Source organism: Taurulus bubalis (genome assembly GCF_910589615.1).
Source record: "Taurulus bubalis genome assembly, chromosome: 5".
Taxonomy (NCBI): domain Eukaryota; kingdom Metazoa; phylum Chordata; class Actinopteri; order Perciformes; family Cottidae; genus Taurulus; species Taurulus bubalis.
In genome coordinates, this window is record NC_136593.1 from 5182122 (window position 1) to 5197395 (window position 15274).

Below are 15274 nucleotides of genomic sequence, written 5' to 3' on the forward strand. Positions count from 1 at the left end.
TCTGTTGTGAGGCTTAAACCTGCGAGAGTGTGTGTGTGTGTGTGTGTGTGTGTGTGTGTGTGTGTGTGTGTGTGTGTGTGTGTGTGTGTCAGGGGGCTTTATAAAAAGGTCTGGAGGTCGAACCTGAAGTCAGTTTAGTGTCTGATCATTAGAGGAGCTGCTGTCACCTACAAGGGAACGTAAGTAGAAAAATCATCACTAAACGAAGCTCAAACATTTTGAGATGTGTGTGTGTGTGTGTGTGTGTGTGTGTGTGTGTGTGTGTGTGTGTGTGTGTGTGTGTGGTTGTGTGTGTGTGTGTGTTGTCTTGTTGTTTTGTCACACTTAAGAGTTTAGAGGTATACTTCTGTAAATATGGTGATTAATGTTCAATGTGTGTCTGTGAGGATCAAAGGAAGATTTGAGATTCTGTCAGGCTAAAACATTTTTCACGTAAAAGTTAAAATGTCTGACTTCATCACTCTGTGTGATTTATTTTTGTATGAATTTAGGAAATCCTCCTATGGAAGCCCGTTTTCGAGATTATGAGATAAAGTCATAATTATGATGAGATAATAAAGTCGAAATTATTATCTCATAATTTCGACGTTATTATCTCATAATTAAAAAAACAATTGTGGCGGTGACGGGCTTCCATATTTTGAGAATCAAACCCTTGAAAGAAGTTAGTGGTCTGCTTCTTTACAGAAAACAGCAGCTGTGGTGCGTTTGGATTCCAATACAGATAAAATAAATAAAACATTAATGCGGCTGTGAGCTGCCCATCTTACGGGATAAATAGATCATGTGCGATATAAATTCAAGAAGGAAGAAAAGTAGAGTATTTGAACAGCGGATTAGAAATTGTAAAATGTTTAACATCCACACATTGACTGTTAAACATCTGGTCCGTGGGTTTTAGCGCCGTGGAAGAAACACAAACATGTGTTTTTTTTTGTTGCAGATTCAGTATATTTACATGCATTGAAGGAGGATATCCATCAAAATTTGAGCCAAGACCTTAGTAAGGAGCTCATTTTTTTTTTACAGGCACTTAATTTATAAATGTATATTTATTTTCCTGACTTTTCTCAAATCTTTGCTTTTTTTCTGTTGGTGATTTCACTTCTTTAGAACTGGTTCTCTCTGGACAGAAGATGTTGTGTGCTGTATGTGTGATTCTGGGCTGTAAAAAAATAATTGAATTGAATTGAAAAGTTATCAAAATACAGCGAGGAGTCGCTCATCTACGTCCCGTGGATTGAGCGTCTTGCTGTTTTGCCTTGCAGAAGATGCAGACGTCCCTCCGGCCGGTGCAGTGGCTCGCTGTCATGCTTCTCCTCGTCTTCACAACCAGCCAGTGTCAGCAGAACGAGAGGTGAGGCGCCTCATGTTATCCTCTTTTCATGGTGCAAAGAACCAAAATGTGAAATAACTTGATAAAAGTAGCAGTGGGGAAATGTTTGATCGTAAATATTATTATCATCATGTCATGAATTCTGTGGTATTTAAATGTATTTTCTTTTTTCTTGTCCTTTTGTGTTTTGAATCTGCCTCCATATATCTGGATAAAATGTGTGATTTGAGAGCCGTACTAAGGTCTCTCTCTCCTCCCTGCAGCCGCCGAGCTGTGACCGAACACCAGCTGATGCACGACCGCGGCCGAAACATCCAGAGTCTCAAGAGACTCATCTGGCTGTCCAGCGCCATTGAGGGGCTCCACACTGCGGAAGCTCGGTCTGCTGAGTTCAACCCAACAAAGCTCCTGAACCCGGCTCTGAATCCAGCGCAGCCCACCCGGGTGCAGAGCCTCCTGAGAGACTTCTTTAGTAATCCCTACCTGACTCAACAGCAAGACAGAGAGGCCTAACATTGCTGTAATGCACCCACAAGAAACCTCTGTATATATATAATAATAATAATAATAAAAAATAAGTATTTGCATCCATCAATTGTCTTTAGACGACCTGTCAGCTGCAGACGTGTCCAAATGTCTCCAAGAGTTTACGATCAGATCCGTTATAAAGAGAAGTCTTTGAGCTTGAGCTGCCTGAAGGTGCTTCATGTGATCAGGACACTAACCATCGAGGGCTGGGCGAAAACAACAGAAACAAAAATGCAACACTAGAACCTGACTTTAACATAATATTCTTGACCTTATAGGTAACATTAGGGTATCTTAACCAATGAGAATGCAAGAAGACTGGTTGAAGTGCCAAATTATCTCTTTTACAGCCATCGGCAGTCCTGTGGCTTGTTGTTTCTAGTTCAACCCGCCCTAGGGTTAGGGTTATAGTTCAACCCTTCCTAGGGTTAGGGTTATAGTTCAACCCTTCCTAGGGTTAGGGTTATAGTTCAACCCTTCCTAGGTTTAGGGTTATAGTTCAACCCTTCCTAGGGTTAGGGTTATAGTTCAACCCTTCCTAGGGTTAGGGTTATAGTTCAACCCGCCCTACTCTGCCTCTGATTGGCTACGCTTTGCATTCTTAGCAGAATTTGTAACTTTTATTGCTGACTTTGGTAGCAATGATTTGAACTCATATGTGGATGTTTTCATGAGGACTGCAGCCTTCTTGTTTAGTGCTTCGTTAATCATTAAGTGTCTTGATTCATGGGAGAAACGTGTATATTTTTTTCATGTTGCTCTGCACGATGCCTACATGAATGTAATAAAAATACAGATCCGTTGGAGATTTAAGATTTGATGTGGTGTCATAATTGTTGGGCGTTAACCTCAGTGTTGATAGGACACACTGATGACAATAACATACAAAAATGGCAATAATGCAAAGTATAAACTAAGTTTCCCCTCGATTCAAAATGTACAGGTTTTCTCACGCCAGCAACACACTCTCGCGAGATCTGGCAACTTGTATTCGTGAATGCCCAAGCTACTTAATTGTACATTAGCTGTGTACATATCTAATGCCACTTCAAAAGAAAAGGAAATACACCATGTAAAAGTAAAAGTATGCAGCTTGAAACGCAGCTCGTGCCTTTTTCCGTCCTCGCCCGGAAGACTTTTGGCAAACCGTCGTCTCCGCCAAAACAACGCGAGACTTCCGCGATGGCTAACGTGAACGAACGTGAACTAGCCCGCTGTGACAACCACGGTGACAGTCACCGGTCGCGGTGATCCACCTCCAGCTGCCAACGTCCCCCCGCGGTGGTCTCGCTGTCATAGAGAGCGACTCTAACCCCTACCCCACCCACAGAGGGGTCCCGTCCGCCGGCTTGAAGCGTCATCACCGTCTCTCGGAGCGTCCGCGGCTCTCGTCCTTTAACCGGCCAGGTCAGTTTAAGCTAGCTGTCTCCAGGGTTAGCTAGCTAATCGAGCTTAACTTCAAGCAGCCTTCACCGCCAGGTGAGGCGGCGATAACACACTCTGACTGCATTAATATCTTTAATGGGCGACGGGGTTTTATTCGGCTTGTGAATAAAGAGACAACGAGGTGTCTTGACACTTCTCCGCTGACACAGAGTCTTCCGTAGCGACCAGCTAGCTAGTTAGCCAGCAGCGAGCTGGAGGCGGCGAGCTGGAGGCAGGTTGTTGTTTTGCTGTTGTTAGGAGCTCGTGTGTCGCTGACAGCCATCGAGGGAATCTGTGCCAGTGTCTTTGGTTTGTACGGTGAGCTGATTAAACCCGGTGGATGTCTGCAGGTAATGGTGTCTCCTCAGACGGTCATGTGGTTCGTGCTGATACACTCAAGGGTACTAACAATAACACACGTGTGACAGTTCAATTTAGGACTATTTTGGTTTCGTCTTGACAGTGGTGGAATGTAACGAATACATTTACTTAAGTAGAAAGTAGAGTTCAAAATACTTGTACTTCACTGGAGTATTTCCATTTTGTGTTCCGCTTTCACACTATTCTATTGAACGTTTTGCTTTCCTACATGTATTTAATAACTGTGGATACTTTTGTAGATTCAGAATAATAACTCAACATATAATGATGTATTTTTATGAATATGTCGGTTACAAAGGAATTTCGCATGTGTAGTTCACTTTGCAATTAAACAAATAGTTTTCAAATTAGGTGGTAAACATGTCAAATATATGAGGTGGGATTATTATTGTATTTGAAACGTTTGGAACTTTGTTTTCTATCTCTGTGTTTCATTGTTGTATAACCTTGACCTAGTAGTGAAAGGGCTGCTCATAATACTGTGTAGAAAGGGCTGGTAAAATGTGCTTAAGCTTCAGTCTAAACCCTTCCCTTTTGATTTAATGTTTTATTGCTATTTATTTATATATGCATTATTTTTTAACTTTATTGGTCAATTTTGTAAATTGAAGAATGCATCAATAATACTAATTCAATAATATGATGTACATTAATATGAAATTGGCCATCCTGTATACTCTGTACTTACTTTTTGGGCTTTAAGTACATTTTGATGCAAATTTATTTTCCATTGTGAGGATTTGCTTTTTAGCCATTGTAAAGTGAATTCCTTTGGGTTTTGAGGGTTTGTCCTATAAAACAAGACCTTTGAAGACATCACCTTCGACTCTGAAAACTGTGATGGACATTTCTCACAGTTTTGTGAGCTTTTTATAAACCAAATGATTAACGAAGAAATAGTCATTGGTTCCAGCTGTAGTAAAATGCTTCATGGGTTTTGTGACTCCGTGTTCATGCAGTATATTATCATATTTTCACCGGACAGTATTGTGATATTTCGGTTCTTGTTCCTAGGTTTTGTCCAGCCTCATCCAGCCCCACTGTGGATCTTTAGCCCCTCCGGCAGGACAGTGGCAGAGGCAGAGGCAGAGCCATCGGGGACCAGACCAGCAGGCAGCAGGGCTCCATGAGTGCGACGGGGCAGCAGCAGCAAAGTGGGGGCCTGCGTTCCCGCCGAAGCCTTGGCCGGGACAAGGACCCCGGCCAGGGCATGGGCATGGAGGCCGCCTGCTGGCTGGCCCCCGGGGTGCTGCGCCGGCTGATCGAGCTGCCATCACCCCCCCTGTCCCGACACCAGCTCAAGAGACTGGAGGAGCACAGGTAACACTTGAGTCCTCTGAGACTAACTTAAGTAAAGCCTTATGTTGAGTTATTTAATGGTTTGAACAGTGAGTTTTTCTAGTTCTGTGGTTTAGCAGTGGAGCAGCGTCACATGTAGTTCTGCTATGTTTGTGACATCATCAAACTTAGTTGCTGTTGAGGCTGAACAATTTAAGAAAAGTATCTTTTTGTTTACTTTTTTCAGACTGTATTTTATATTGTGATTGTTTTCTGCAAATTAAGTATTTTCACTGCTGTTATGTCAGATCTGAAGACCACTAAACCCAACTGTTGGTGGCTCTGCTCTGTAGCTGTTAGAGCTAACGTTAGCTCCCTAGACTGACAAGGCAGACTGCGAGGTCTCAGGTCAGAGCCCTGAAGGTGATCCATTTAAAACAACGATACGAGTAGTAGTTTAAACGGGAGATTCCATCGTTTCTTCCCACCAGCTGTCTGCTGAGCTACCTGCTCCCTGTCTGAAATTAATGTGAGTTGCTGAAAAGATTTGCTTTGACTCCATTGAACTTTTTTTTAACAGAAAAAAAGACAAGTTCCTCTCTTGAGCGCTCTGAATAACACAAACTATTCAGAGCTCTGTTCTCCTGTGTGCCTTTGCTCAAGTGTAAACGTACAGACTTCCACTAGCTGGGAGCACGTTAACAAGACAACCAGGATTTACTTTGTGTTTTTATGCAAACTTACAGAGTTTAACCTTGAGTCTCTACTGCTGAGGTGACACTTATTATTGTCGCCGATTAAACCAGTGGTGGAACTGTCACTTGCGACAGCTTGTTAAGTTGATTATGTGAGTTATTATTGACATTTATTTTTCCAAAAGCTATTTCAGTATAAAACTTTTCAGCCCTAATAAAAGTCAACCACAGTCATATGAATCATCACCCAGCCCGTGTAGTTTCATTACATCATTATTTCTGTTGGAGATAATGATGTTACGATAAATAAAGTCAGCCGGTCCTCACCTGGCTGTTGTTGGTCCCTGCAGGTACTGCAGTGCCGGACGCTCCTTGCTGGAGCCTCTGATGCAGCGTTACTGGGAGTGGTTGGTGGGACGAGTCCCTTCCTGGATCGCTCCCAACCTCATCACCATCATCGGCCTGGCCACCAACGTCTTCACCACCCTCGTGCTCATTTATTATTGCCCAACCGCCACTGAACAGGTTAGTCATCACCCTGAAACAGCGTTATAGCGGAAGGTCCTCATGTGAAAACATATTTAACACGCTAGAGTTCATGTTTTCATTCACTCGGTAACTCCAGTTGTTTCTACTTTGCTGTGTTTTTGGTTTATTTACATTGATACTAAGCTGTAGCTGTCAATGAAACTCAAAACTTTCTGCAGATGTACAATTTTGTGTAGTGTAATTTATCTATGTTCTACTCCAAAAGAGAAGACATTTAAATGAATTATTGGTAAAGCTGTTTTTTTCTTTTACACAGCAGAGATTGAACAAATTAAATTAAACAGAATCAGCTCACATGTGCGTAACACCATGTCAATGAATTAATGTATGAAATGCAAAATACGTAGGATTTGTTTTAGAGCCACTTTCTGCAAGTATCCCAATCCTGTTGTTTATTGATAGTATCTTTTTATAATGAGCTATTTCTCCGGACCGCTGAGTCCCTGAGCTTCTGCCTAAACAGCTCAGCAGTCAACTCCGGGTATATATCGGATTACGGGGACGTCTGATTAATAATGGAGCAGTTCCGGGAAACGGATCTCTATCACAGCAGGGGACCCTGATCATATAGACCCGGGGTATTCAGTTTACTTTCAAGGAGGTCCGGCTAGAGAAAACGTCCTCATGCAAAGGTCCGGAACATCACAGCAATGTCTGACATTTAGTGCCGTATACATGGAAGCAGCTTAAAGGTTATATCATCGTCTGTATGTCGTCAACGAGTGACCGTCAAATCAAATACTAATACCTCAACATATTGATAAACAGCTTTCAAATTGAACTGAGTGAATTATAAATAATAAATACTCAAATAATAAGTACAGTTTAAAATATTTTTGGGGAAGAATGTGTAATTAAACTTAAATTAGTAAAAAATGAATTAACTGAATTGTCCTGCAGCTTTAAATTCATTTTTAAAGCTGCCACTAATTATTATTATTATTCTCATCTTCTAAAAAGAGTGCAGGGACTTTATCTGTGGTTATTAAAACCTCTTGTTTCAGCTCTATTCTCCTCTCTGTTCACATGATTGTTGGGCAGTGAATGAATGTGATAGGATTTGGATCCTATTGAGCACTAAGATCGTTTATTTTCTGTGCCTTATTTTGGGATTTCAGTTCAAATCAAAAGATGTGTGCTTTGTCTCGTCGTGGCGCTTCACATTGACCCTTTTAATGTGACTGTGATCTCTATTTGTATCGCTAAAGGCCTTTGCTGGTCAGCTGACCTTGAAGAGATCTGACTCGGCCGTTCTGTTTGGAGGTAGTGACCCCTGCTGCTTATGACGTGTCATTTCAGGCTCCTCTCTGGGCGTACCTGCTGTGTGCCGTGGGCCTGTTCATCTACCAGTCGCTGGACGCCATCGACGGGAAGCAGGCCAGACGCACCAATAGCAGCTCTCCGCTGGGCGAGCTGTTTGACCACGGCTGTGACTCCCTCTCCACGGGTCAGTTTCCTCATGTTTGGACTTTGTTCCTCTGTGTCTCAGTGAATCTAAAGGCCTGTGTTCATGTGTTGGTCTCTGCAGTGTTCGTGGTGTTGGGAACCAGTATAGCTGTGCAGATGGGCACCAACCCGGACTGGATGTTCTTCTGCTGCTTCGCCGGGATGTTTATGTTCTACTGCGCTCACTGGCAGACATACGTGTCAGGAACATTGCGCTTCGGCATGTGAGTCAACGACGCCGCTTGTTTTTGTTGTTTGATGGTTTTTATTAGTTTCGTTTTTTTTGTTTGAAGCAAGAGCCTAAATTCTCAGGCGTTACAATTCAGTTCAGAGCAGTTATTTAACAAATGTTTTCCTACAAAAGCGTATAAAATGCATCAGTATTTGATGTTATCTTGAAATTAAAATGTATTTATTTATTGAAGACAATGCACCACACTACTTTCATACAACATAAATATGTCTGCGCTCTGAAACAGGTGTGTGCTGAAGCTACAGCTTATATCTTTACAATTCAGAGGTAAAGAGGTAGCATCAAGCTACATCAAACCAAGTCATGTGGAAGAACTTTCTCTGAATAAAATGAGCATGATTATCATGAGTGATAATTTAAATCATGAAATATCTGATCTAAAAATAAGTAAATGCAACCATAGACCTTTACTTTACTTTAATTTTCGACCTTTCTGAACACTTTTAATTCAGGACTCTGACACGTTTATCTCGCCGCTCCTGAGCGTTCACCATCCGATGCCTCTCGGCGCTTTGATTGTGGTGTTTCATGGTTTTCCTTTATGTTGTTTCTGTGGTTCTTTATTATTAAGATTAATCTGAATCTGTGAAGCCAACGAAGTATTCAAATAGTTTTAAAATAAGAGGAATCTGCCTTTTTTGTTTTAGTGCATAACAGTGAAATAGTCAAAGAGAAAATAAAAGTTCTGCAAAAATCAAGAAACATGAATATAGAATACTTAAAAAAAACACAAATAAGAATATGTTCAATATAACCGTTCAAAATAAGAGAGCTGGAAAGTTTTGGGCAGGAATGTGCAAAATATTGATCACCTTTATATCTGAATCCTTGTTATTATACGTTTTCATGGATTCATTCGGTCACTCAATATTCAAAAAGACAAAAGAGTATTTTGCCAAATTCAGTGACTCCTGTAAGTTTAAGTAAAACAGACCAGAAGCAGGAAGGACATTTACACATTTAAACATTGAGTGGTTGTTAATCAGCTCAACAAACCGACTTGCTGCATGAAGTAAAAGAATCTGAAAACAGATGCGCTAGTTAGCGTTAGCGATGTCATTGCTTGTCACACGTGCAGTCTAGCTGGAGTAAAAGTTGATGTATTCTGTGTGTAGATTTGACATAACAGAGCTGCAGTTGTGTCTAGCAGGATTACAGATGCTCACAGCCGCTGTGGGTCCCTGTCTGTGGAACGTGATGGTAAACCTCCTGGCTGCTGCATGGCTCCCTGCGGTCTGCTTCCACAATGGCCGCCGACCCCCATGGAGTCACGTGGCTTCAACACATGTGAAGGGGGCTAACCGTCGGCAAACTGCTTGATCGCTAAACTCCACGTGTTTTCGGACAAATTCAAAAACGGGTTCTAATTTTAATTGACATTACATGAGTTGGACAAACATCCATTTCACTCGGTACAGACTCAAGAAATGCAAAAGTAGGAATATGTATATTTAATATTCCCCCTCTCTTAGTAGGAATCAAACAAACACATTTATACCTGAGAGATATTTTATTCCTGAACTTAACGCCCTAAATACTCAATAAACCAGATCCAAGCTCTAATAGTGGCATTAAATATTACTTTATTTCTCACCGTGTGAGCAGCAAATTGTGTAATTTGGCGCATTTGTTAACCTGCGCCTTTCTAATTTAGTAGATTAGTGTGTGTCTGCCCTGCCTCCATTTGTTCCCAGTTGTTTGTTTGTTGTTTTACATTTGTATTTAATTCCAAACACAACCAGGACGAGGCACGATGAGACACCTGCTGAATATTTTATAAGATGTTCGGGGATAAGAAGCTGTGGAAACATAAATGTTACAAAATACACAATTTCTTAGTTTAATGAATTGATAATGTGAATACTTGATGGTTGCAGCCGTAATAAACACAAATCCAGACAGTCTGGTGTTTAAATCCCAGGTATCTGTGTTCGAGTGGTTAGCTTAGCCTAGCTTAGCACAACGCACTGTATCTCCATTAAAAACAGCGGCTTCCTGGAGTCTCCTTCGGTTACTAAAGAGCAAGAGCCAGTGAAATATCTCTGATCGCATCTTAATTGCCGCAACTTTCCCGTTGAATCCTCCAAATGAAACTTCCCATCAGCCCCGGGTGCAGCAGCGCGTTGTGGAAGAAGGCCGCGGGACGACTGGGTGCTGCTGGTGGACGTCACTAATCCTCACTGTCGACTTTCTGCTTTCTCCTCCCACTCAGCATTGATGTGACTGAGGTGCAAATCTTCATTATAATCATGTATTTGCTGGCCGCCGTGGGAGGATCTGCTTTTTGGCAGTCACTGGTAATTGTGATCGGTTCTACTTCCTACAGATTGAGATTAATGATGACTGATGATGCCATAATTACGTAACGCTCTTTGTGTCACGTTGCTCTGACGTTCTTGTTTTGACTTGTTTCGCTGTAATTGTTATCAGGAATACAAAGAATGTCTTTTAGGATTCTCTAACGTTACTCGTGATGTTTTCATGGTGAATATACTCACAGCTGGAATTATGATCAACACATCTTTTAATGTAAATGTTTGAGTTGTACTATTCCTTAATTTTAGTGTTTTTATTTGTATTTTTTACGTCTTGATTTGTAGATTCCGATCCTAAATATCCAGATGAAAATGGTTCCTGCCATTTGCACTTTCTTGGGCGCCATCTTCTCCTGCACCAATTACTTCAGAGTTATTTTTACGGGAGGAGTGGGCAAAAACGGATCCACAACAGCAGTAAGTCTGGAAGCGTCGGCGCTTCTGCGGAGAAATTGGGAATCGAAGAACAGAACGAAGTTCATCAAGCATGTCTGAGGGCGGATATCGCTTCGTTTTTTTATTTTTTTGCAAGTAATGCTTCACATCCCTTATTCCGAAAAAAGACAATATTCCTGGTAAAAATCTAGTTTACGTGCAGCCTCTAATGTAATCGGTGCGAACACATCCTCCATATTTCATTCCTTCAACCACCCTCTTAACGGTGGGCGTTGAGATATGTGTTCATCTCCAAAAACCTCTTGGTGTCCAAGTCTTTCATAACGTTTAAAAGTAGGTGTGTTTCTACTTCTGGATGGAAATGTGGGCTTTTCTTTTGAGCATTCATGTCTGAAAACTGTTGGTGTGTTGTTGTTTTTAACGAGCAGAGCTGACTGTAAACAGGCAAGGAGGCCGTGACTCAAATAGTTGTAAAAAAAAAGTGCATGTTATGTGATGTCGATGAGTCCAAAGAATGCTCTTAAAACCCAAATAATATCTGTTTATCCCACGTCTCTTAATCAGAAAGTCATGTAAACGTCATCATTTTGAGATAAAAAACAACCAGAATGACAGTTTCTAAGGGTTTTTGTGCCGTAATCGGCGTAAACTCTCAAAGTAATGGGAGGGAAATATTCTTTAACAAGCGGGAAACCTCCCTGTTAGATCAGTGAATAGTTATGTAGTTTAGCAAAGACACAGCCGTTCGATCGCTCACACCGTTATTTGATCAACTGGTAACTTTCCTGGTACTTTTTCTCAAATAATGACTGTTTATCTGTTATTTCCTTGTCTTCATTCAAAGATCTTGCGGCAATAACCTGTCTCTAAGATACTGGCCGATATAAATACTATATTAGAACTGTACACTACACCTTCAGCAGGTTTCTCATTTCTACATTTTATTAGCTGTAAATGAACATTTATTATGTTTCATTGGAGCTAAACATTTTTAAGTCGTCTGGTTAAATGTTCAAAGCGAGCCTGTCTGTGTCCACGGACATTAACATCTGTGTCTTTATGTTTTTGTGTCTCTGTCCTCAAGGGAACCAGCGTCCTCTCTCCAGTCTTACATATTGGTTCAGTTATAATTTTGGCGATGATGATATACAAGAAGTCTGCTGTCCAGCTCTTCGAGAAACATCCGTGTCTGTATATCCTGGCGTTTGGCTTCGTCTCGGCCAAAATCACCAATAAATTAGTTGTAAGTCGAACCTACTTTTATATCCGTCACAAACAACGTGGCATTAAATAATGTCGTACCGTATAATATTAAAAAGTCGAGGTGCAGGTTTTGTTTAATGCATAGACTGTATATAAGAAGTGGAAGAAGTCACCATAGATATAGATAACAGAGAAGGCTATTCATAATTACCTGAAATATTTCCCAATGTAAGTCTATGGAAAAAAGCATCCTCTGCTTTATGGTGCATTTGACTCTATATTGATCATAATTTACTAAATGAACATCACTTGAAACTAGAGATTGAGACCATAAACTCATGTTTACTGAGGGAATAAATCAAGAGAGAAGTAGAGTAATTTTCTATAGACTTTTATACAACCAGAGTCGTTTCCCCCTGGTGGTCAGAAGAGAGAATGCAGGTTTTAGACTCTTCAGCACTGACTTCACTTTTCAGACCCAGAGGTTGCCCCTTGGTTTAACGTAGCTTAGTATGAATACTGGAAGCCTTCCAACTTCCACAATGACTGATTAGTTCAGCTTTTACTTGACTAAGATTCTTCAAATTTGTAAACTGAGATTAAACTGTTGACAAAATGTACGACCAGCCGGTGGACAAAGTGAAACACCTGAAACAGTAAAAAAAACTGTTTGTCTTCTTTGGCACATTTTTTTATCTCCAATTTTCAGAGAAAGTTAGCACAGTTTGCACAACGTACGAGTGGAACAGAACTTCTCTTATTCATTATTTTTTTTTTTCACTTTAAAGTTAACAGAGATTTTACTTCCCGGGCATTAAAGTTAAGTTTGTTCTCTTTTTCTTTGTGTTCCTCTGTCCACAGGTAGCACATATGACAAAAAGTGAGATGCATCTCCACGATTTAGCCTTCCTGGGACCAGGTCTCCTGTTCCTGGATCAGTATTTCAATAGTTTTATTGACGAGTACCTGGTGCTGTGGATTGCATTGGTGAGTACTAGCGTTGGATAAATGTACTCGTAGTATAGTTATGTAATATATGTGTGTAGTTGTGATTGGTTGATGCCTTTTATTACTTAAAACTCAGGAAAATCAAACGAATTCTGGAAACATTTATCGACGTGTGACTTAAGGCTTTTTTTTTTTTCGTGCGATTTTGTCAAAATTCTGAAACATTAAGTTTAAAGACATTAAAGTGACTACACTGAGATATTCAAGTCCTGTTCTACGTTGAAACTAATGCAATCGTAACTAAATGGTGTAATTCCTGAGACGATGAGAAGCGCTCTCTTCCTCTCAGTGACGCCGTTTCTTTCTCTCCCCTGCAGATCATTTCCTTCTTTGACTTGGTGCGTTACTGTGTCAGTGTTTGCAACCAGATTGCCTGCCATCTTCACATTTTTGTTTTCAAAATCAAGCCTTGCTCTCTGCTCAGTCCAGCCCCTCGAGGACACGCCGGCCGCGACTGACTGTCCCTTCCCCGTAGTCGCGCTCGTCTTTTCCTCCCTCTGTCGTCCACGTAGAGATTCAGGGGGATGACATGGTGTAAAACAAAAATGTACAAAAAAACAAAAAGTATGTGCTTCTGCCAACTGAATGTGAGGACAAATAATATATATTGAGAAACCGGAGTATTACTGTCATTTTGCTTCTTTTTTTTCCACCAGTGCAGAATTTGAATTCTGCCCCGAGTAACAAGAATTCTCCTTCTGACAAACTCATGAACTAATATTTCAGGAGAGCACAGGTGCTGCTCGCTATGTTTCAAGGAGAGAAACTTCAATGTGTTCAAACCGGGAATCAAATGTATCGGAAGTGAATCAAAGTCTTTTGCATTTCATGATTTATAATTTGTGTAATATTTGCATAACTTTACTTTTTTTTTTTTTTTTGCTATTGTAAATACCAATCTGTTACAGTGTCTGTGCTTTTTCTTCTAAGTAAAAAATAATCACCCCGCTTTGACACGTTTATAAACCTTCATGTATATGATTTTTATAACCACTTTATCTCCTGCACATTAAGGAAACTGTGTCACTGTTTTTGGAGGAAACTCATTGTCGACTTCAGAGCGTTGTTATTGAACAAACATGCGAAATATTCACTGCCGATGTTTTTCTTTTGATTGTCCACTGAAACCACTCGGGGGTTGTGTGTGTTTTATTGTAGAGTTTAATGTTATTTGCTAATATATTCATTATGATAGTTTGGTTCGTGCTTCAAGGAGTGATGCTTCCTCTACACTTTATTGTTTTTATTGTTAACCGCCATGCACTAGAGGGAATAACGCGACAGTCAGATCAGCCTTAGAGTTCACATTTTACAGTCGATTGGAACAAAAAGATGTTTGACGCTTATGTTTTCCGTCGCGCAACTTTCTGTCACGTCTGCACCTTGTATTATTATTCTGTAATTTTCTTATAGTCAACAAATCCCACGAAAAGAGCAAAAACCGCCAATGTGTCGGTTCTCGTAACGCCTTCTGGGTTCTCCGCTGCCGGCGCCGAGCTCATCGGTTTCTACTGAAGATGTAAATCTTTTGAAAACGTCTTGCGAAGATATTCAGTAGTTTCCTGAAGCAGCGTTGTTTCAAACGTCACGCGCACAGAAGGAAATGGTGCATTTGTTCTAGGTCTATTTTCATTGGCAGATTAAGCCACATGGGGCAGAAGGACAGTGTGTGTGAGAGAGATCGAGTCTGTGTGTGTGTATATGAAGGAAGTGCAACAGTGACGCTCATTGATGTGTTTCGAATAGCTTTTAGACGATAATGGAGCTCTGTGGCTCGGAGGAAGAAGGTCATTGTTGGTTTTCATGGTATTTGTTGACATTAAGAAAAAGCAGAACATCACCAGACTTGAGCTTCTTTTTGTGCTTCTTTTTTGTTTTAATGAACGATTTCCTGCCGCCATGACTGTTATTTATGTGAAGGTCAAGTTGTCCGTTAGTAACATCGTCTGGTCGACGGCGTGTTTCCCCCCAAAAACAAAAACAACACACTGCTGAAGCAGAACCGGTGCACGGGGACTCTGTGGAGGAGATGACCGTTTTTAAAGTGGTGACTGATGAGATTTGGATCAATTTTGTTTGTTTTGTCCCTGACAGTTAATAAAAACATGTTTTTATTTGAAATGGCTGCTGCTCACTCCGCCTCCAACATCATCTGATTCTGATTGGGTGTTTGCTTGTAGTGTTAATGTGGAGAACATGTTTGTCCTCAACAGAGACTAGTTTCTTGCTTTAGCATTTTGTGCCTGTTTTTATTAAATGTATTTATGTTTTGTCAACTCTGTCTGCAGATGCTGCAGCTTACTGAGCCGCCACAGTTTGTTTAAAATGTTCAAGAAGGTGTTGACTAATCAATAACTAACAACACTTCAGTGTGGCGTTCAGGTTCAGGGTGGTTCAATCGTAAACCACAGTTATCTTATGCACACAAGTGTTTATAAGTCACTTCACTCAAATCACAACA

General features: G+C 40.8%; 2 protein-coding genes across 2 annotated transcripts; both read left to right on the forward strand.

Moving 5' to 3' along the window:
- Nucleotides 1-1271: 1271 nt before the first annotated feature.
- pth4 (parathyroid hormone 4) lies at nucleotides 1272-1849 on the forward strand (the record flags this gene model as incomplete). Its single annotated transcript, XM_079217686.1, has 2 exons — nucleotides 1272-1357; nucleotides 1600-1849. The coding sequence occupies 2 exons, from the start codon at nucleotides 1272-1274 to the stop codon at nucleotides 1847-1849; spliced, it is 336 nt and encodes a 111-aa protein (XP_079073812.1).
- Nucleotides 1850-4796: 2947 nt separating this feature from the next.
- Nucleotides 4797-13608, forward strand: cept1b (choline/ethanolamine phosphotransferase 1b; the record flags this gene model as incomplete). Its single annotated transcript, XM_079218256.1, has 9 exons — nucleotides 4797-4990; nucleotides 5994-6168; nucleotides 7492-7639; nucleotides 7721-7862; nucleotides 10104-10188; nucleotides 10492-10623; nucleotides 11687-11845; nucleotides 12667-12792; nucleotides 13131-13608. 9 exons carry the CDS (start codon nucleotides 4797-4799, stop codon nucleotides 13269-13271), a joined length of 1302 nt encoding a protein of 433 aa, XP_079074382.1. The 3' UTR covers nucleotides 13272-13608.
- Between the last annotated feature and the right edge of the window lie 1666 nt (nucleotides 13609-15274).